We start from the raw sequence: 22,902 nt of genomic DNA on the forward strand, positions 1-22,902 counted from the left end.
ATAGTCCACTCCTGCAACAAATAATGCTGCATGTCTGCAATGCCTTAGGGACCTTACCCTAAAAGGAGCTGTAGGGGGCGAAATAGAACATGTGAAGAGGGATTGTCTTCATGAGGCAAGAACAATGAGAGCTTAGGAGACTGAGAAATGAAATAATTGTCCCACTATTAGTAAGGCAAATAACAATATACTGCAGCATTACAGCAGACGTGTAGGTTACCCTTATAGTATTCCTAACTTATGGGCTTTTAATTAAATCCATTGTGCAGCTATTTACTTTCTAGGAGCATAAGGGTCACAGGGAAGTCAGTAGGTAAAATATGTTTCTGTGTTTGTCAAGTGGCATTTAATAATGGTTCAATGCTACTTTAAACGTAATACAAGTTTAATAAACAGTAAATCATTGTAAATATTGCAGAATGTTGGTCTTTTTAGTGGTTTATGTGCTGCAACAAGATAATAAATTCTGGTAATGGGATTTTATACATCTGCCAAGCAGGAAACATAAGTATAATTATAGTGGTACTTAACCGTTGTCGCAACTGAATAATCGCAGACAAGAATGTGAGTAGTAGGGATATAACATATAGGTCATTCATTTATACCATTGTATACACTTTGGAACAGGCAGATAATGGAATACAAATAGGAATTATGCAGTAGCCATATTTCCATTACTGAGTAAAAATTATTTTATGGACGCTTATTGGTTATACATAAAATAAGTAGATGTAAATAGCATTTTGCTAATTTTTTTAGCTTTATGTCTTATATTTACATACAAGACTGATGTTGCTATGCATTCATTAGATGTGTCCTCTACAAGGAATGGTCATCAGTTTACAATTACAACTATGGGATGGAAAACATATTATATCCCTATTTACTGCTGAAACAGTGCACTAGGTAGGGCCAATTATATGTCATGTACTGCCTAGGCAACCACAACGCCCAATAATTAGTATATTAGGATTAGCAGTCATTTGTCACATCTATTAAAGAAAGAAATTTTAGGGCATTTCTGTACATTATTGTGATATTTTCCTTTTATTCAGATACTTTACACATCATTTCAATGTACTGTCAAAATTTAGGTCAACATTATGTGTCCCCCATTGGTCTACTCTTTCTTCTTTACTCACAAGAAATGCTACCTAGCCATTTACCTTTGAGGTGGGCCACTATTGGAGTCAGTGATTGGCTGAGCCATTATTTCATATTTGTCTAGAGTAGATCTTCTTAAAAATTATCAATTTTAGCCCTGCTAGTCACTCTGTCTCGATGCCAGGGTCTCACCAATAATTTTATCACAGGTTCTTCAGCCTTTCTAGCTACACAGAGTGTATTGAAAATGCAAGGTGGTATTATCAATGCAGTTTCTGTTTTAGCATCCATTCACACGGAAAATGGTGAGGAATTTGGTGTGGAATTTCAGTGCTGAAAAAAAAGCCTCCCATTGACTTCAATGGGTTCCTTTTTCTGCTAGAAAATTCCAAATTTCTCACCATTTTCCTCCGTGTGAATGGACCCTTATATTCACTTGCTTGTGCAAAAACTGACACACACATGGATCTGCTCCTCGCAGCACCCCGCACAGTTTGAGAGGCACTGGTCTAGAGGAACTAGGAAGAAGAGACTGGTAGGAAAATTGGCCATTAAGGTTAAGGACTCAAATTGTGGAAACGCAACTTTTTTGTTGCAGATTTTGCTGCGGTTTTTTGAGCCAAAGCCAATAATGTCTACTAAAGGAATGGGAATTATGTAGGAAATTCTTATACTTCCACCTTTTGCTCAATCCACACCTGGCTTTGGCTCAAAAAAACTGCAATAAAATCTGCAACTAAAAAAGCTGTGTTTCCGCAATGTCGGACCTTAGCTTAAAAGTGATAGGTGATCAGTTATATAACTATTGCTCCTTTGATGTTTTTAACATTCTGAACCCTTTATCACAATATTTCCCTCTTCAGACAACCCCTTTAATAATATCTAAATATATATTTTTATAACAATGTAATTAACAAAAATGGATATATTTTGTTTAAATTACTCCTAAAACTGTTTCCCACAATATTGTCAGTGTTACATCCCTCACTAGCAACATTCTCTTTGTTCCATACTTTTTGCATTTATATAAACACTATCTGCCTGTAAGTCATCCATCCATGGTCTCCTATATGCACTTCATATAAAATGCCACCAGCGGCTTTATGGTAATTAAATACTGTGTTTCAACTAGAAAACATGCAAGCAGTTTCTAACAAAATAACAGTCTGTAAAATCCCTCCTGCTGGCTGAATACAGAGCACAGTCCAATAGCCAGACAGCAATGATCTAGATGGGATAAATCTTATAATCAATGGTAAAGCTTTAAAGCCTCCGTGGAAAATTACATATTTACAATAGAGACATTGCCAACTTGGTTCTACTTGTGTATCCAAACACTGTTTAGAAATGTCACAAATTTTAAAGGGGTTGTATGAGATTAGTAAAACATGGAGGTTTTCTCCCATAAACAGCAGCATTCATATTCATAGACTGGGTTTCACACTGCAGGTCAATTCCATTCAATGGATTGTGGCTCCGTTGCAATACTACACATAGAATCCATGTGCATTCTCTCTTATTAATTGACTGTACATATTGTAACGACATCTAGTTTATATGTCGTGTTCCGTTTTTATTTAAACTCAGACATAATACCCATTGACGTTATAGTGTGATAGGATGAGAAGAGCCTGAAAATCCTTCACTGAAAGACTGTGCATTGCCAGATAGTATGTTTACTGTCCTGACAAATGATCAAAACCAAAGGTTTATACAGCACTTGAGCCAGGAAAATCATTTATTTTTGCCCTCATGGCAGTATTTATCTAGAAGAGCAGGTGTATAGTGCAGATATAGCTCAGGATCACACAGCCATAGTTTGCACAACCGTTTGTCTCTGTTATGATAGGTGTCCATTTTCTTTTTTTAAACGAACACCTTCAGAGCGAACACCAATGGTAGTGTGAACCCTATCTAATAATACAAATATACTGAGTTAGATAACTATAGAACACCCCTTGCACAGCTCTAACCTAATCTCCTAATATATCCAATATCTAATTCACCAACTGTCACTGACCAATCTAATGGGTGCACATCTAAAACTTAACCTTTAAATTATGATTTTGACTTTAGTAAAGGTTAAACTTTAGATTGTTCATCCTTTAGATTGTATTTTGTTTAATAAATAAATAAATAAAGGAGGAAGGAAATGACTAAGTTGCAGATGAGAAGCTGGATGGGAATGGGAGTGAGAGGAAAGGACAGCTGCTTGATTTTTAGCCGTGGTTACAATGTTCCTATGCCTTCAGAACAACTTCATTTCTTCACAGCAAATGCGCAGGAATCTTTCAACAGAGAACCTAGTCCATGGTGAGAGCATCATACAGTTTATACAGATTTGTCTGTTGTATATTCATGCTTAGAATCTCCTGTTTCAACACATCCCAAAGGTGTTCAATTGTACTTGACTTCAGATCTGCTGACAATGATGACTATTGGAGTACACTAAACCCTTTCTAATTCCATCTGTGCAATATCATGCTGAGCTGTTCATCATTGCACTGCACCTGAGCATCCTCTGACAATCTGGCAAGAATCTTTATATTAACCCACGAATAACTGACTATATGTGCTGTCGCCATAACCCTTAAAGAACTTTTATCTGAGGTGCAGTCTTTTTACAGTATCTCAGAATTGTAACAACCCCAGAAAGTGAGAGCTGGGCACCCCACAGATAAGAAATAAGTAGTATGTGAGTTAAACTCCCCAAATCCAGATCAGAGATGATTTTACAAAGTCCTTTGTCATTTTTGGAAAACACAGAAATAACAAAACATAGTATAGTGACTTGTCTCCTAGATCTAGTAACAATTCATCCAGGCAGTATTTATAGCAAACATAAGCAGCAAAGACTGGGCTCCATAGCAAACTTTTGACTGTATCCCCCAGATGGTATAGTGCCTCCTTTCCTGGCCTTCACATGATGTAATACCACTTTCCTATCTGCAATACAGTATTTTACTAGTGCCCACATGGTATAACGCCTCATTTACTTGTCCCACATGGTATAAAGCTCCCTTCTTCCCCCACACTGTACCTTGCCTCCTTATTGGCCCCCATACAGTTTGTTTCCACCTTTAATGGCCTCCAAACTGTAAATGTACCCTTTGCTGGCCCCACACAGTATACTGTCCTACGCATATAGAAAGTGTGTGTGGCTTTAGGCTGCCACATGCCCCAGGCCCCTCTTGAGTTTGTCCAATTCCTGGACAACCCCTTTAAGAATAATATCCCATAGTGCAAAATATAATATTTATAGTGACACCTCCACAGTGCATAATGTCCCAAAGCAGCCCTCTACATAGCATAATGTCCCACAGTGGCCCCTTCACAAAATATAATGCCCAACAGTGGCCTACATACAATATAATGTCCAAAGCAGCCCTAAACATAGTCCACACAGTATATTGTCTCACAGTAGGTGCAAATTCTCCCAAAATTTTGGATTTGGCCAAAGGTTATACATGTGATGTGTCATCACGCTGGTGTGACCCACGTGACTGCTGAGGTCCAATCACAAGATTCATCAATCTCTGATGTCATTCAGGTGGCCTGAAGACCCACGCCAGAGGTCACCTCACCTGGGCCTCCGCTCATTATATTCTGGGGTCTGAAGAGACTGAATGATAGCAGCTCTATTTCAGTTTTCCCTCCAGCTATACAATATAACGGAAGTCTCAACCAGCATAACTTTCAAGTAATGGTTAAAGCTATTAGGAAATTATTTGTAATAAAATTCATTCACAACTCTATAAGAAACCATCTCTACAGGCTGGACTTAACATCCCAAGACACATTATTAGTCCCATCAATAAATAAACTATGCATAATGGCCATCCTTTTTGAGGGGAGGATCGCCCTTTAAGAAGACCATTTCTCAATGTAATCTTTGGTGGCCACCCTAAAGAGAGTTCCCTGAATAAAGTAAGTTTCAGTGTTAGATATAGACTTTGTGATATGTAGAAAAAAAATCAAAAATACAGATTTGAACAGCAAAATGTAGCCTTATAGCACTACACTACACTACACAAAACAAATGGATCAGTGGGTTGGGTCAAAAAAAAAAAAAAAAAGAGACCTTGAAACAGTATTTTACACTGACAGATAAAAACTGATACAAAACAGATGATGCTTGGCCATCAAAAATGAAAAAAAAAATGAACGGATGTAAAAAAGCTGTTAATAGTGGACGTGTATATAATGATAGATGAAGTGGCGACTTAATTTGGATGAAAAAGGAAAAGTTGTTCAAATGATCCATGTAAAGTGCTAATGTATTCATGGCATAATAATATAAAACATTATAAAACCTCCAAAGATTGTAGAATCTGTTAGGAACAATAGAGTAGGGAATAAAACCATGCATATTAATAACCAGTTTTGCCACCTTTTGCTGTAGTGGTAAGGCCCAAATTAGCCAGCTTAAGACATTTACTAAATGACTCTGAGGGGTCTTTGTAAACCCACCTATACTCATATATACTTAGGTGCACTTCTCTGCAGTCCAGAAAACTAGATGACATCATTACTCAAATAGTGGGAAATGGCAGATTTTGTTCTCAGTCTGGTGCTCATAGTAGGGATTATCCAGGATAATTTTTGTTTTTCTAAAAGTAGGACGTGTTAAAAGTTTTTAAAAGATTACCATTTACCAATTACCTTACTGAATCTAGAACATTTGCTCTCTGGTCCTTGCCAGATTGTTTACTTTACTGTATCTGTGCCCAATTTATAGGCATCTCCACTGAGGCCATTTATTGGCTGCAGTGGTCACATGGTTAGACAGTAGTAAGGACCAGAGTGGGGTAATCATGTGTTGTTGTTATTATTATTATTATTATTATTATTATTATTAATTAATTTATTTATTTTAAAGGATCCTTTAAAATCACTTTAAGAGGCTGCTGCCTTCCATAGTTGCAAGCTAACAGGGGGTCATCACTGTTCCTATGATAAAGAAGCAAAGTATTACAGTAACAAAAATGAAAACTGGCAAAGATGGGTTAGTAAATGTCTACTAAAGGTTGGAATTTTTTGTACAGCCGTAAATACTACAGTCCTTTTAGACCCTTACAGACTGGCTAAATGTGCTGTAATATTGATAAGAAAAGCAGACGATGAATGTCCTGTGTGGAGTGTCACTTTAATAATGGAAATGACAGCTTTGTCTTTGGTTATGCTATGGGACTGATTCTGATCAGGCTCATAGTATTATAGCAGCATATCATACACAAGGTATTCATGCATGTAAGCATCGCTATAAACAATTAGGATGACAACCGCACCTCTTATTCTTATTACATATTATTTGTGTCTACAGCTTATTTGTTGGCTTCTTCACTGTAAATGGAGTGCTTTGGAGAAATAAGTATACTGTTCACAGGATGAATATGTATGCTTAAGCAAGCGGGCAAAGAATAGTAGTAATGATATTGAAGTCACCACCTACAGAATCTATGAATACAAGTCCTGGCAAGGGCTGCTTGGAACCAAACTGAAAAGTATGCTTTACTGACTGTGCAAAAGTGCTGGAGTCACTAAGCACGGCCTCCAACAACAACAAGCTACCATAAATGAGGCGCATTCACACTCAATGGTATTGGACCGTGAAAGAGGTTGTTCAGCTGATGCCACCAGGGAAAGCCGCATACAACACGCCGCTTACACTGAGCTTTCCTGATTGAGGGACATTGGCATCTGTTCCCATCTCTGGCTGATAGGGGGAATTCTGATTTGATCATAACGATATGATCAGGATATAAGGAAAATCCTACCTCTTAAGACATACTACAAGCTACTAAATGTAGCTCTTGAGGTTTATAAGAAGAGTTGAAAAATGTTTCTGATACTGCTTCTGTGGACAACAGTATTGTGGTACAGAGTGGTAATAGAATACAAGGAACGGGCACTTGCAGTTTGTGCTGGGATTGTACCTGTTATATCTAAGGAAAGGAGGGAAATGGGCACACGCTAAATACAATGCATATGAATGGGATGGTAATGTGTAAAAAAATATAAAGTTTGAATATTCTCTGAAGTATTAGAAAAGAAATAATAAATTTAGATAAGCACAAGGAGTATGGCAATGTCCCCTGAAAGACCATTTCTGTCTTATGTCTTATGTCGTATGTTAATTGTATTTACTTTTATTTCATGATCATGTTTATCCATAACCTAGAGACATAGACAAGGGAATGAAAATATCCACTGCTTACATTGCTGGCTACCTATGAAATACAGGTAGACAATACACAGAAACCAATGAATACTATGAAGTTTCTTATCTTTTATATTATGACTTGATTGATAGGAAAATAATAAATAGTTGACATCAATTTATGGAGATGGGAGTTGGAAGACCTAGAGACTCCAAAGTAACCCAATTATATACAGCTGTCCTACTGCAAGAAATATATTTTGCTGGCACGGAGTTGAAAGCTAAAGGGTTAAATAAAGTCATTTCATTTTCAATAGCAGCCATTATAATCAATGAGCGAACAAGTAGGATGAAGAGAAGTTCAAGCCACATATTATGCGGAATAATTATGTCATTATTGCCTTTTTTTGCCTGAAGCTTTTCATGAGAAAGATAGCTGGGTATCATCGGAATTGTTGTGTTAATTTTAGCGATAAAGAAGAGGATTAAAGCATCTTCTGACTTAAACAATGTCAATTGATTACTGTTGGCTTCTTCTTACTAAATGGTCCATGTCTGCACAATATTACTTCCCTGGTATGAAGGGGTTAATCTTTTATACCTATTGATATCATGAGATTCATTTCTATGCTGTTCTAACCTCTGGCGTTTAGTAATAAATGAAAAAGATCTGACAAGAGATAAACTGAATACTTTGAAACACGCTTTATTGCAACAAATAATTAAAAATAGTACATCTGTGAGAATTGAAAAGTGCATATAAGAACTATCGAGAAATCACGACCCAAGCAAATAATTTACAATTTCAACTAAAAGTTTTATTAAACAACTCCAAATTAACATTAGTATTCACCATAACTGTGTGTGGTATTTACAGTCTTCGGCTCCTGTGGTAAAGGCTTTGTTTTGGGATTTAAGGAGTAGGAAAATAAAGGACCAAATGGTAGGGAGAGATCGGTGGAGGCTAACAAGATGTGAAGGTTTTCCAGAAGAAGTTCTTGCATCCAGCTTTGCGTTCTCTGGGTGCCAGAGCTGGACTGGAGTTCGCGGACCTTTCAAGTTCCAATCTTACTTCATCTTGCTCAGCTCCTCTGGGCAGGTCGTCTGACTCCAAGGCTTCATTTTCTGTCTGTGAGGGTTCTGATAGCAACTCTGCCAAAAAGTATTTGGCCAACTCCTATGATGAAAATGATAAGAAATATTAGGTTGCAGACGTTTAGTAATAGGGATATAAAGTATCAATGATCTTTGGCTTTCAGGTCCTAGGTGAATATGTCTGAAATTTCCCCAATGTGGGGCTATTAAAGGATTATTTTATTTTATCTTATCTCTTCATTGTAATACACACACACACTAAAAGCTAGAACAAGCTCTGTGTAGTCTGTATGACAGACGCTTTCCAAGGTGCTGCAACTATTTCTCTGTCGCCTTCATTACACTCAATGTTATACTCTTGTTTTACTATAACAAACTTCATCCCTTTCTATAATAGTAAAACAGTATTATATATTCTATAGGACTGAAGAGCTTTACTATGTCATTCTTTAACATTTTTTACTATACCCTAAGTGAATCTGCAAGTAACTTTTATTAATAGTACAGAATAGTCATTGAAACAATGTTGCTGTAATATACATAATATAAATTTATATAGAATACATATTTTGACTTCTGTAATGAAATTTAACATAAGGAGGAACATTTTTTCATGGCTCTGTTGTATCAGCCCCTTGGATATATAATATGCTCAGCACCTCGGATAGCTCAGTTGTCACATCACAGCTACACTAGTTCTTTTAAGCATGTTGGATATCTCTGGTCCAGCACAGATTCATTGAGTTGCCATACATGCTGCTATACATTCTCCCCTGCTATAAGTTTAGCATTGCGTATTGCTTTATAGCACAGTATGGCTACATTACAGAAATATTTGATAGAAATCTAGTAATCCCTAAGTTGTAGGGCACGCTGCTACTCCTGTTTGATGGCAATCCTAATATACTTCTGTGCATAAAGATACATTTATTCGCAGGCTTTGCATTTGAATCTGTTCACATATTAAACAGTAAAGTTTGTTTCCAGATTTGAAATGGAAACATTCACTATAAATACTAGTACTGTAGAAAATCACAAAAGGCAGAAGATTCCTTACCTGTTTCCCTGCTGCTGCAAGTGATTTCTGCAGGAACTGGCGAAGTCTCGGGTCTGTAGGTGCAGCTGAAATAGAGCTGACAGCCAAGGCCAGGGAGAGCAGGGTCAGGGCACAGCGCACTCGGCAGGACTGCATGTCTTCAGGAACTTCTCTAAGCTGATAGCAGAGACAGGGCTATGAGAACCTGCTGTGTCGACTTCTGCTGCTTCTGCTCCTGGGATCTCCTTAGCCCCCTTTTAAATTCTCCCTGTGACGTCAGTGAAGGAAGAGCTCCCTCCTCCCCTCTTCCCTGAGATAACCACCACTTTTACGCACCATTACCCAAAGTAGATAAATCACTAGAACCACCCAGATGAAAAAGAACCTGAAAGGGTTTTTTTGTGATTTTATTCCTCTATAGTATTATGTGTATACAGTTTGCTTAACCTTTCAACATGTTTTAAATATTAAATGGTTTCTACAGGTTATTTAACCCTACAAATGCCTGTGTCACTGTCCTGTTCCTGCGTGAATCAACAATGTGTCATGTTGTTTTCCTCTGTAATTGGTGCTGGCAACCTGGTTATTAATTTTACTTGGGAACATTACCTATGAAGGATACGAGGACATACTTTTATAGCATGGTGATGTCTGAATGATTTAATAGGCTTTCTATATTTGTTTCATCAGCAACATCTATCTAATATCACAGAAGTACTGCAACGGAGATTTCAGAATACAGTACACCCTGTCTAAGGACTGATCAGCTCAACAATCTGAAGAACTTCTGTATTTTTATATACTAAATATGTGTCGAAGATTTTAATAGGGTTAGTATTAAGATATACACATATATGCTACTAGTCTTCTATCAGTCTTGTGCAATATTATGCTGAAAAAAAAGTGCTATTGAGTATGGAAAGGGATTAAATAACAACATACACAGGTAATAGTACAGCAAAAGTTTGTGAAATCCGTTTTATGATTGAAAGTATTTTTACTATTTAGAAAAAAAAAGTGTACATGTCTGAGATAGAGAGATAAACAGATAGATAGATGATTGATTTATAGATAGATAGATAGATATGATTAGATAGATAGATAGATAGATAGATAGATAAGATAGAGAGATAGATAGATAGATAGATAGATAGATAGATAGATAGATAGATATGATTAGAGAGAGAGATAGATAGATAGATAGATAGATAGATAGATAGATAGAAAACTATGGGACCCAATCTTATCCATTTAAAGATAAATTCCATAAATGTATAATATATGTTTCCCACATTTAGACATGTCCGCACAAGGCCACACCTGTATGTTGCATATGAAATCTAGATAGATAGATTTCATATGCAACATACAGAACCAAGATATATACAATGATAGACTAGATGGAAGGAGGAGCCATAGATCATGACAGAAATCAAGACGGATATATAGAAAGGTTGATAGACAGACAGATAGACAAATAGATAGATAGATAGATAGATAGATAGATAGATAGATAGATAGATCATTTAAATAGGTTAAGTAAAGTGGCATTCCCTTTTTAGACATTTAAGGCATATTTACAGTATATGCTGTAAATGTTTGACAGATGCAGATAACACCGCTAAGACATATCTCCAGAATGGGAGGCTAAGACATATCTCCAGAATGGGAATATTCATCTTGGAGCTGTGGCTACTGTGAGTGGAGAGGTGGCCTAGCGTGGACATATCTAAATGTGGGACACATATATTATACATTTATGGAATTTATTTTTAAATGGCTAAGATAGGGTCCCATAGTTTTCCATTATACCCCTACCTACCCATACACACACACACATACACACACAATGGTCCTAGTTATTCCAACCAGGATAGAAGGGCCTTGTGTCTGCATCCTCATAGAGGGGAGTCCTGCAACATTACCATAGACAGTTAGACCGTCTCTCTCCAAGGGTATAATAGAAGCCACATGATCTTTGTCTGTGGTATGTACTCACTTAGATAGATTGTCTATATATCTATCTAGAAAATCAAATGGTACTACTCCAAGGTTTAGAAAAAAACATTTCTGTTGCTGTCTGAACCTTTCTCAAGCAGCAGATTCAGCCATTAACCGAAAAGTTGCATTGGAATAAAGAACCACTTGTTTTGCTAAACCCTGGTGTGCTGCCATTTGGTTTTCTACTCTTGCGGGAGATTAGCCAGTCTACTTGGATTTTCACTTTTGTCTTTAGAAGGTTCTATACTCAGCTGTGCTGCCATGGACTTTTCTTTCTTTCTTTCTTTCTTTCTTTCTTTCTTTCTTTCTTTCTTTCTTTCTTTCTTTCTTTCTTTCTTTCTCTTTCTTTCTTTCTTTCTTTCTTTCTTATTCTATCTATCTATCTATCTATCTATCTATCTATCTCCTATCTATCTATCTATCTATCTATTTTATTCTGTCTATCTCAGTAAAGTATTGGGATACCAACACAATCCCCTGACAGCAGCTTTTATGATATCTCATTCTATGCTGTGTCATAGTTAGAGATGAGCGAACAGTGTTCTATCGAACACATGTTCGATCGGATATCAGGGTGTTCGCCATGTTCGAATCGAATCGAACACCGCGTGGTAAAGTGCGCCAAAATTCGATTCCCCTCCCACCTTCCCTGGCGCCTTTTTTGCACCAATAACAGCGCAGGGGAGGTGGGACAGGAACTACGACACCGGGGGCATTGAAAAAAATTGGAAAAAGTCATTGGCTGCCGAAATCAGGTGACCTCCATTTTAGACGAATAGTGGATTTCAAATCCGGGTCATATGAGAATGTGAACTTTGTGACTATGAGACAGGGATAGCTGTACAGGCAGGGATAGCTAGGGATAACCTTTATTTAGGGGAGAATGTTATTAGAAATAACTTTTTGGGGCTCTATCGGGTGTGTAATTATGATTTTTGTGAGATAAACTTTTTCCCATAGGGATGCATTGGCCAGCGCTGATTGGCCGAATTCCGTACTCTGGCCAATCAGCGCTGGCCAATGCACTCTATTAGCTTGATGAAGCAGAGTGTGCACAAGGGTTCAAGCGCACCCTCGGCTCTGATGTAGCAGAGCCGAGGCTGCACAAGGGTTCAAGCGCACCCTCGGCTCTGATGTAGGAGAGCCGAGGGTGCACTTGAACCCTTGTGCACCCTCGGCTCTGCTACATCAGAGCCGAGGGTGCGCTTGAACCCTTGTGCACACTCTGCTTCATCAAGCTAATAGAATGCATTGGCCAGCGCTGATTGGCCAATGCATTCTATTAGCCTGATGAAGTAGAGCTGAATGTGTGTGCTAAGCACACACATTCAGCTCTACTTCATCGGGCTAATAGAATGCATTGGCCAGCGCTGATTGGCCAGAGTACGGAATTCGGCCAATCAGCGCTGGCTCTGCTGGAGGAGGCGGAGTCTAAGATCGCTCCACACCAGTCTCCATTCAGGTCCGACCTTAGACTCCGCCTCCTCCAGCAGAGCCAGCGCTGATTGGCCGAATTCCGTACTCTGGCCAATCAGCACTGGCTAATGCATTGTATTGGCGTGATGAAGCAGTGCTGAATGTGTGTGCTTAGCACACACATTCAGCTCTACTTCATCGGGCTAATAGAATGCATTGGCCAGCGCTGATTGGCCAGAGTACGGAATTCGGCCAATCAGCGCTGGCTCTGCTGGAGGAGGCGGAGTCTAAGATCGCTCCACACCAGTCTCCATTCAGGTCCGACCTTAGACTCCGCCTCCTCCAGCAGAGCCAGCGCTGATTGGCCGAATTCCGTACTCTGGCCAATCAGCACTGGCTAATGCATTGTATTGGCATGATGAAGCAGTGCTGAATGTGTGTGCTTAGCACACACATTCAGCTCTACTTCATCGGGCTAATAGAATGCATTGGCCAATCAGCGCTGGCCAATGCATTCTATTAGCGTGAACTGAGATTGCACAGGGGTTCTAGTGCACCCTCGGCTCTGCTACATCAGATTGCTACATCTGATGTAGCAGTGCCGAGTGTGCATCAGATGTGTAGTTGAGCAAAACTGACTCAGCACTGCTAAGTCTCTGCATTCGCATAGGAATGCATAGGCCAGCCTTCGGCCAATCAGCGCTGGCTCTGCGGGAGGAGGCGGAGTCTAAGGTCGGACCTGAATGGAGACTGGTGTGGAGCGATCTTAGACTCCGCCTCCTCCAGCAGAGCCAGCGCTGATTGGTCGAGTTCCGTACTCTGGCCAATCAGCACTGGCCAATGCATTTCTATGGGGAAAAGTTAGCTTGCGAAAATCGCAAACTGACAGGGATTTCCATGAAATAAAGTGACTTTTATGCCCCCAGACATGCTTCCCCTGCTGTCCCAGTGTCATTCCAGGGTGTTGGTATCATTTCCTGGGGTGTCATAGTGGACTTGGTGACCCTCCAGACACGAATTTGGGTTTCCCCCTTAACGAGTTTATGTTCCCCATAGACTATAATGGGGTTCGAAACCCATTCGAACACTTGAACAGTGAGCGGCTGTTCGAATCGAATTTCGAACCTCGAACATTTTAGTGTTCGCTCATCTCTAGTCATAGTCATGCTGAAACAAAAGAAGCGCTCCCTCAAACTGTTCCCACAAAGTTGAAAGCATACAATTGCATAAAATCTCTTGGAAGTCTTCAAGTCTTCACTGGATTAAGGCATCTTGGCTAACCTCTGAAAAAATGGCCCTGTAGCATTATCCCTTCTCCATCAAACTTTATAGGAGGCACAATGCACTCAGACAGGAAACATTCTCCTGGCATTGGCTAAACTGAGACTTGTCCATCAGACTTCCAGGTAAAGAAACATGACTTGTCACTCCACAGAAACACATTTCGATTCAATGGTAGCATGTTTTACAACACTGCATCTGATGTTTTCCGTTGTGCTTGGTGATGTAAGGCTTGCATGCAGTTGCTCATCTATGGAAGTCTATGTCATGAAGTTCTAGACACACAGTTGTGTTGATGTTAAAGGGATTCTATCATTGTCTCTAGTGATTTTTAACTAAGCATATATTTGCATAGCTTTTAGAAAGCCTATTCCACACATACCTTTTGTTTAGTAATCCTCTTAGCCATTTTTTAATTAGCCCACTTTTATTGATATACTAATTAACCAGTACAGAGCACTGGAAGTTCACTGAGCACCATGTCCTGTGTGTGTAAACAGGGTGGAGGTGAATGCAGGGAAGACTGATAAGTGATCATCATCATCAGCAGCCTTCCCTGCTCTCATCTCCCCCTGTGTACACACAGCACATGGTGCTCACTGAACTGCCAGTGCTCTGTGCTGGTTAATTAGCATATTAATAAAAGTGGGATAATTCAAACATGGCTGAGAGGACTACTAAACAAAAGGTATGTGTGTAATAGACTTTCTAAAGGATAAGCAAATATAAGCTTAGTTAAAAATCACTAGAGACAATGATAGAATCCCTTTAAAGCCAAAGGAGGTTTAGTACTTTTCAGTTATTGAGTCTTTAGAGTGTTATACACCTTTAGGCCACTATGCACTCAATGACCCACACTGTAACTTTACATGGTCACCTGAATTCAGCAATTAAAGGGATTTTCTGAGGAATGTAAATGTGCATATATGTGCTAGGGTTTCTTGATGCCAGACCTGTGGCTTCCAAGCAGGTTCTGACCCTGGGTGACATGATGAGAATGAGCCCCCTCCTTACCCTGGGTCATTCATCCTTCTCCCTCATCCCATATACACAGACAGTTTATCTATGCTTGCTTCCTTGCTCACTATAGTAAAGCCAGTGTTGTAGCACAGAGAACTAGGAGTGAAAATGGGAGAGAGGGGAAAAGGCAGAGATCATGCTAATCAGAATCAGCCCAGGACCACAGGTCCGGAATCAAGAAATCCCAAACACATTTAGATACAATTACACACCCTGGACAATCACTTTAAGAGGTGTGTCTATTACCTTTCTTTATATAGTGTACATAGAGAGATTGAGAGATAGAGAGAATATTCTAACTTAAAATCCTTTCCATGTTTCTGAATGGTATTGTTTCTGCAGCATATGCTTGTGATTCCTGCCATCCCTATTCACACAAATTAAACAGTCACAGATATTTTTGTAACAAATATTCAGCGTATAAACATATCCAACAATTATATGTATTATTCTCAGCGCATACTTGGCATATGCTTCTCTTTAGGTCAAAGGGGACAGACAAGTGAACAAAAAAGAAACTAGCACAGACTGCACAACTGTATAATTTTAAGATTAGAGAAATCTCTGTAACTCCTTGACTGTAGTAGCCATAGCACACACCTGGCCATCCTCTATGACCCTACATCTCAAGTCCTGCCCAGCAGCATTCTCCTAATCCCATTGCACACATACCTTCATCACTACACCTGGGGTATGTGTTTAATGTAGCGGCTGATACTGTACACCTCCTCCATTTAATGAACCCGGCTGATAAGGTTATCATTGCATTTTCCACTGTTTACTTGAGGTAAATGGCTCCTAATGGCTAAATAAATATAATGTGCTTGTGAGAGTGCTCTTCTGTATACAATGTATGGTATATTGCAGGAAGGCTAGTAATTATCAAATGTGTCTGTTGTATTTATTCCATTTGTCATACATCATGTAGTGATCTCCTGTACATATATAGAGTTCCAAGTTACGGGAAGGGAAAAAATCCAGTGAGAGTCACCCTTAAGTCAGTGACTAATGTCTCCCGAAATGACCATGATATTGAAGCATAAGACTGAGCCACTGTTAATATCATATACTAAGTAAATTCAGTGTGGTGCGCATCATCCCTGTAGATGCCAGCTTCATGAATATGCTAGTAAGCCCGCTGTTCAGAGGTTACATGTGCATTGTGTGCTTTGAGGGCAGCAATCCTGAAGTATACAAGGAATATACAGATTTTGAAGTGACTGCCTCTCATTATAGCAGGAACTTGCCATTCTGTAGCATTAAAAATTTAGGCTGGGGCCTGTAATTCCACACTAAAAGCAGAGAGCAACAGAACCTATGACAAGCAGAATTCATATTGACTGGGTCTATAGCAGTAAGTAGTATATTGACTGAAGGAAGCAAAGAGTTACAACTGCAATGGGTACTTATATGTAATGGTAATTATGTCAGAAAAAAAATTGCATGTTTTTTAAATTTCAGAGCAAGTAGTACCATAAAAAATATTGTTCATAGTTAAATCTAACCCATAATTTGAAACAGTATATTTGCACTTAATGCTTATCTTCCCAGATATTGCGGGAATATTTTTTTAATAAATATATATCAATAAATAGTCTTTACAGTGTCCTCTTCTGTAAATGTATAAAGGTGGACGCACATGCTCAGTCTTGCTTCTCTCTGTGCTCCGCTAAGTACACTATTCAATCACTGGTGTGGTGAGGGATATTTACATCTAAACATTTATGAATATACTCATAGGGTGAATAGGTACACATCTATCTTGAGAATAGGAGTCTTTTAACCCATGAATAGCAGCGAAGTGAAGGGAGAGATGACATGAGCGGGTCTCCCCTTTACTTATACAGTAGTTCTGAAAATAGCTGTCTGCATTGTGCAGCGATAGGGAGCTCAGGGAGCACCTGCATTTTATATGGCATACCTTGTCAATATGTCTAGGTGGGAATACCCCTTTAAGCGGGGACCCATGCTGCGTTTTACAGTACCTGCATATATTGCAGAATTACATCTGCAGTGGTAAAGCTGTGATTTCAAAAATGCCCACATTGTTGAAAATCGCAGCATGTCAATTATACCTGAGGAAACACAATGCATTTCCATACATTGAAGAGATCCGAGACTGAGCATGCCCATCAAGTTCAGCACATTTACTAAAGTGGACACAGTAAAAGCTATTAGTAGAGTAAAACATGTGCCACTTTACTACCATTATTCCAGGAGAAAAGAGTAAGCTACTCCCAGATTGCATGACTGGTAGCTCATCTATCCAAGAACAAAAAGATCAAGCATGTTGTACTCTAACATGCCCATCCCTTCTACCATTAGGAAGAGCTGAGTAACCCCTATACACATTAGATAGGTTGGATGATACCCTAAAATTGATGGGTTCACCCAATATTAATTGAATCAATAACTGCATTCCTGATGATCTAATATAATGAAGGAGATAATATTAACTTCTCTAAAGCCGCCTTTGCACTACTTGTACTGGGGATCCTTAGAGTGTCTTTGTGGTTTTTACCCTGTGAAAAGTACCATAAAGTATGTAGTAACTAGCACTTTTTTAGTACCTGATTTATGCTAAGTAGCAAGCAAGGTCAAGCGGTATGTCTGAACACTGCTCAGCTGGTTAATCATCTCTTACAGGACAATCAACTACAACCAGACACTTCCTGCAATGGATTACTGTGAGGAGACGTTTGGAATCCATTACTGCTGATCTATTATTGTGCTATGAAAGGCTGTCTCACATGGAGGATTCACTTGTCCGGACTTCTATGTTGTTTGGTGTATATACTTGCCGTTATCTTTAACATTGGACCGCTGTATTGTTTAGTGTATATGCTTGCTACTATCTTTAACATTGGACCAAAGGCAACTTTACTGTGAATGGTTACATACAATCTTAATAATACAATAGTCACTCATTTTAGACTGATTATTTTATGATTATTCCTTTTATTTAGTTTTTGTTAACTATTTAGGTATTGCATTGTTTTTATCACAATTTTCTGTGGACATACTTAAGTGCAATTTTTGACATTATGTTTGAAGACTCTGCAACTTTGTAGATTCTGTACTGTATTACAGTGTTATTTTCTATAGTATTACCCTTTTACATTTATACACCCAGCCTTTTTGTAACAGCATTATCAGAATTCCAAGCTGCTATGACACTTGCTACCATGCTGGTAATAGGTTTGTTGATAGGGTTACAATAGTATATGCTGCTTCATACTGGTGCACAACAAAAGTTTCTACATCTTCCTTAAAACGGGATTTTTCATGATGGTAAGTGATGGCATATCACTAGGGTCAGCTATCGCGTACTGATTATGGGGGTCCATCTTCTGCAACCCCTAGCAATCTTTAGAATGAAAGAGCAGGTGTTCTACTTAAGACATAAGCATCTATATATGTATTGAGTTCATATAGCAAACTGTATGTCCAATATACTGTATAAGTAGTCACTGTTTCTTTACAATCATATACGTATGTAATCCCTTACACAAGAATCGATTCCCTGAATAGTGTACATGGTTGTGCATTCTATTAGCTATTAGCACCTTCTATGCCTGTCAATGTATTGATTTAGTGACTGAAATTCCATGTGTCCTTCTTGTGATCAGATGTCTACATTGAATGTAAACTGATACTATGGTTCCTGTCCTCAAACAATCCTGCCATGGTAAGACCTGGGTTACAAGACAGCTCCATGCTGTAAGCAGAACTGAGAAAACCAGCAGCTGCCTCATCTACTTTCTTAAATTAATGGGACAGTCATTATTACTTGTTCTTCCTGCGACATCTCTACGACAGATGAGATGGAGTCTGCTTGGGTTTAATTTTAGATCCTTATTGGTTCTGCCAATGTTAAACACTGTGCTTAAATTTAATTTTGGATTTGATCTATTGCTTAATGGGTTTTAGTTTTATTGTGTAGGTCATAAACAAATCTGTATTATAATATTTAACCACTTCATCTCTGTTTGAACCTATCTTTAAAGCAAGTCCTATATGTAACCACTGATAACTAATTAGGTTAATATAATTTCTAGAAACATGTTGGCATCCAACGAATTTTGTTTATATATTTTATATGTATATCTTGTTTACTAAACATTTTCTCACCAAAAGATCTTTGTCCATAATAAGGACCACTAACAATGAGTAAAAAATGGAGTAGCTTGCATATAATAACTAACATCCCACTTTTACAGATGTGTCCATCCCTGACTTAGCTTGATTTTGGTTAAGATCTCAAATTCAATTGGTTTCTCCTGACAGCAATTCAATGCAACATGTCAAAAAAAATAATTAAAAGGCTACAATTATAAAATAAAATAACAGGTACTTATACATAGACAGGGGGGACACATCTCTATGGTTATGCCAACCCTTAGCTTAGCAGGGATTTGGTTAGTAATTAATCTCTTATGAAGCCAATTCACCTCACCAGTGTATTTTTTACATTTCTAGAGTGATGATATGCCAACATGTGAAAGCTGCGGCCATCTCAGGAGTCACATGTCATACACACATATTAGCATTAACACCGGAGCTAGTGATTGGTTGCATGAACCATGTACTGGTGTGGCATACCAAATACTAGGCGCTAGCTAAATAGTAAAGGAAATAAATAGAACTTAACCATTATGCATAGATACCTTCAGAGTTTGAAATTTGTAGGTCCAAAACTGGATATCTGAAATGTAAAATGAGTAATATTATTACTTTATATAATAGCAACATCTCCTACAGTATTGTCTAACCAAGACAAGGCAGAAATCATGTAAATACATGACACATCCATAACAAATAGCTCATGTTGTCCGAATATGATTTCAGATGAACATCTACTGATTCAAGGACATTGTAAGTGGATATTTCTTCTGGCGGTTTTGGTGCCATGGAGGGGATACATTACCCTATTTGACGTTAAACATAGTTTTGAATTGCCTCCAAAGGGGAGCTGAATGGTGAAATATCCCTCATTCAAGGTATCAGGATAACCACTCATTCACATCTGCATTGGTATTCTGTCTAGGGGAGTCCGCATGGGAACCCCCTGAATGGAATACCAAACGCAATTGCAAGCGCTGTACAGTAAAATCACACGGACCCCATAGACTATAATGGGGTCAGTGTGCTTGCTGTAAGATCTCCGCAGGGTACATGCAGACAGGAAACTACTTCACAATCTACGTTCCTGTCCACATGATTTGTGCGGGCAGCGCGTGGCAAGCACCTGGACCCCATTATAGTCTATGGGGTCTATTCACTGCACAGCGCTTGCAATTAAATTTGGTATTCCATTTGGGGGTTCCCCATGCAGACCCCCCGGACAGAATACCAACGCAGATGTGAATGAGGGGTGAAACTGTGCTTCATTGTGATTAGTTTCCGCACCAAGACCCCCCCCTCTTCTCCATAGTCATACAGCAGTGGCACATCTAAAGCAGATACCCCAGTGGTGCCTACTATACTATACGCACATGTAAACTAACTAGTAATATAAATTTGCCAAAATTACATTTGCAACAGGAAGTATTTTGCTACGCTTGATAGACATCTCCTCACTAGTTCCGTTATTGAACCCTGAAGAAATCCTGTTTGAGTTATATTTGTGGGAAATGGCTAATTAAAGGGAAATAACCCTACTTATAGAGCCTATAGTGTGATGTATTATATGTCATGTTCTATAGAAACTGTCACACCTTGAACTGTTTATATTATGTACTAGTCTTAGTGGCTTATTCATGGTGAGAAAAATCAATTGCCATTGGAAACTAATGGTGTGAAGTTACAAAACCCACTTTATTTCTCACTGAACAGGTTTTGACTGCATTACTTTATGTTCGGTTTTATTTCTACAATATTACTTTGATCTGGTTGTAATTGTCATTGACTTGAAAAAGAGAAAAAAGTTATTAAAGATATTATTCTGTGCATGTTCTACTATTGCCAATGACAGAGCTCGTGGTTATTTATGGCATGGATTCCTGCCAGCTTGTCAGACACTATTGTTTTGTAGTTCCTTTTTTGTGCATCATCTGATTTGACTACATGGATGGAGATATAGATCCATCAAGGTGGGAGAAAGTTATTCACCCCCGGAGACCCTCATTTTCACACAAGTGACTCAATGTCTGCCATACGAGAGTGTTGTGAGAACATTGGCAGAGCCAGACTGATACATCTTCTGCTCTGCTCCTTCTAATTATCCTCTGTGTTTGTTCATTGTGTTAGTGTAATTGTTTGCATAAGAAAGAATAGAAAGATAGAAAATGAACCCATTTTAGCTGAACAGTCCCGGGGGTGTAAAATGGTACAGGTGTTTATGGAGGTAATGAGACCTGTTCTATGCATCATTTACTACAGAAATGTGGAAATCTCAGTATGCACAATACATAGAAGCCAAAAGTACAAATAACATAACATAAGAGGAGGCCTGTAATAGAACCTATTCATACGCTATTATTCACAGAATGTCGTTGTATTATGTAATCCACATGTTAACCACTTCCCAGCGCACTCATTTTGTATACTTGCTTTTTCCATTTTCTATTCTCCTTCAGAAGTCATATCTTCTTATCTTCCCATTCACAGAGCCACATGAGGGCTTATTTTTTGCAGGACAAATTGCACTTCATAATTTACCATTCAATATTCTCTACAAAGCTCAATGGAGCCGGAAAAATATCAGAATGAGGAGGAATTAGAAAAAACTGAAATTACAATTTTCTTATGGGTTTTGTTTCTACAGAAAAAATGACAAATTCCATTTTCTGTGGGTTGGAATGATCACGGTGCTACCAAATTTATGCAGTTTTCGCTATGTTTTTAATACCTTTCCCAAAAATTCTAAACTTTAAAAAGATACTAAAGTTTTAGTCCCCATATTTTGAAATCTGTATCTAGAAATCTGTTTGTAAAACATTTTTTTTTTTTTTGCTGAGCAATTTGTAGTTTTTGTGTTCATCATTTTGTCTGATGTTTTGATCACTTTTGGGTAGGTGAAACAATAAAAAAGGAATATGGTGATATTATTTATTTTTACCTGATACGGCATATGGAATTAATATATTTTAGATTTTTATAGTACAGACAATTTTTAATAGTGGGCATGCCTAATGTGTTTATATTAATTTTACTTTGCATGTTATCAATGGAAAGGGGGGGGGTGATTTAAATTTGTATTTGTTTCTTTTGTTTTGTGGTTATAACCCAAGGGGTTCTCATCACTTATACATTGTACTGCAGTACTAATTTATTAAAGTATATTGTGAAATATATTTACCTCTACTACACAATGCCTCTAGTAGCAGGTAATAGAAGTGTACTAATAAACCTGCAAGCCTACATTGGGCAAACTCCAATATGGCGGTGCTTGTGCTCCATTGCTCTTCTGATGCATTAATCACAAATGAGTGAGTAAACCAAGTAAAATGTTAGCAGTCCCATTGTTTCTAATTGCAGACATTGCTGCCTGGTTATCACTGTTCTGCACCAAGATTATAAGAGCCACTCAGTTCCTGACCAGAGGTCATGTTTAGAGTACAGATATCAGCCATACTATTAATGTAAATGTCAGGAAGGAATCAAAAAGCAGCTGCATAAGATAAGATAAGATAAGATAATCCTTTAATAGTCCCACATTGGGGAAATTTCAGCAATATTTGGTACTTATGTATAATGTCATTGCTACTGGTGATTGAAAAAGAAATTGCATCACTTTTGAAAAACAGATCTGAAAAATAGCTTTTGGATCTATGAAAGAAAGTAACCA

At 38.3% G+C, this 22,902-nt stretch overlaps 1 protein-coding gene across 1 annotated transcript; it reads right to left on the reverse strand.

Moving 5' to 3' along the window:
* Positions 1-8,057: 8,057 nt before the first annotated feature.
* Positions 8,058-9,623, reverse strand: SST (somatostatin). Its single transcript, XM_075268525.1, has 2 exons — positions 9,417-9,623; positions 8,058-8,441 (listed from the first exon to the last, which is right to left on the reverse strand). Exons 1-2 carry the CDS (start codon positions 9,549-9,551, stop codon positions 8,229-8,231), a joined length of 348 nt encoding a protein of 115 aa, XP_075124626.1. The 5' UTR covers positions 9,552-9,623; the 3' UTR covers positions 8,058-8,228.
* Positions 9,624-22,902: the final 13,279 nt, after the last annotated feature.

The sequence above is a fragment of the Leptodactylus fuscus genome, chromosome 3 (genome assembly GCF_031893055.1).
Source record: "Leptodactylus fuscus isolate aLepFus1 chromosome 3, aLepFus1.hap2, whole genome shotgun sequence".
Classification (NCBI taxonomy): domain Eukaryota; kingdom Metazoa; phylum Chordata; class Amphibia; order Anura; family Leptodactylidae; genus Leptodactylus; species Leptodactylus fuscus.

What these genes read in the sequence shown, in the direction of transcription:
- SST (XM_075268525.1), bottom strand. Translation starts at nt 9,551, where the DNA reads ATGCAGTCCTGCCGAGTGCGCTGTGCCCTGACCCTGCTCTCCCTGGCC. An exon ending in TTGCAGCAGCAGGGAAACAG is followed by an intron (nt 8,442 to 9,416) that starts GTAAGGAATCTT and finishes TTTTCATCATAG; the next exon opens with GAGTTGGCCAAATACTTTTT.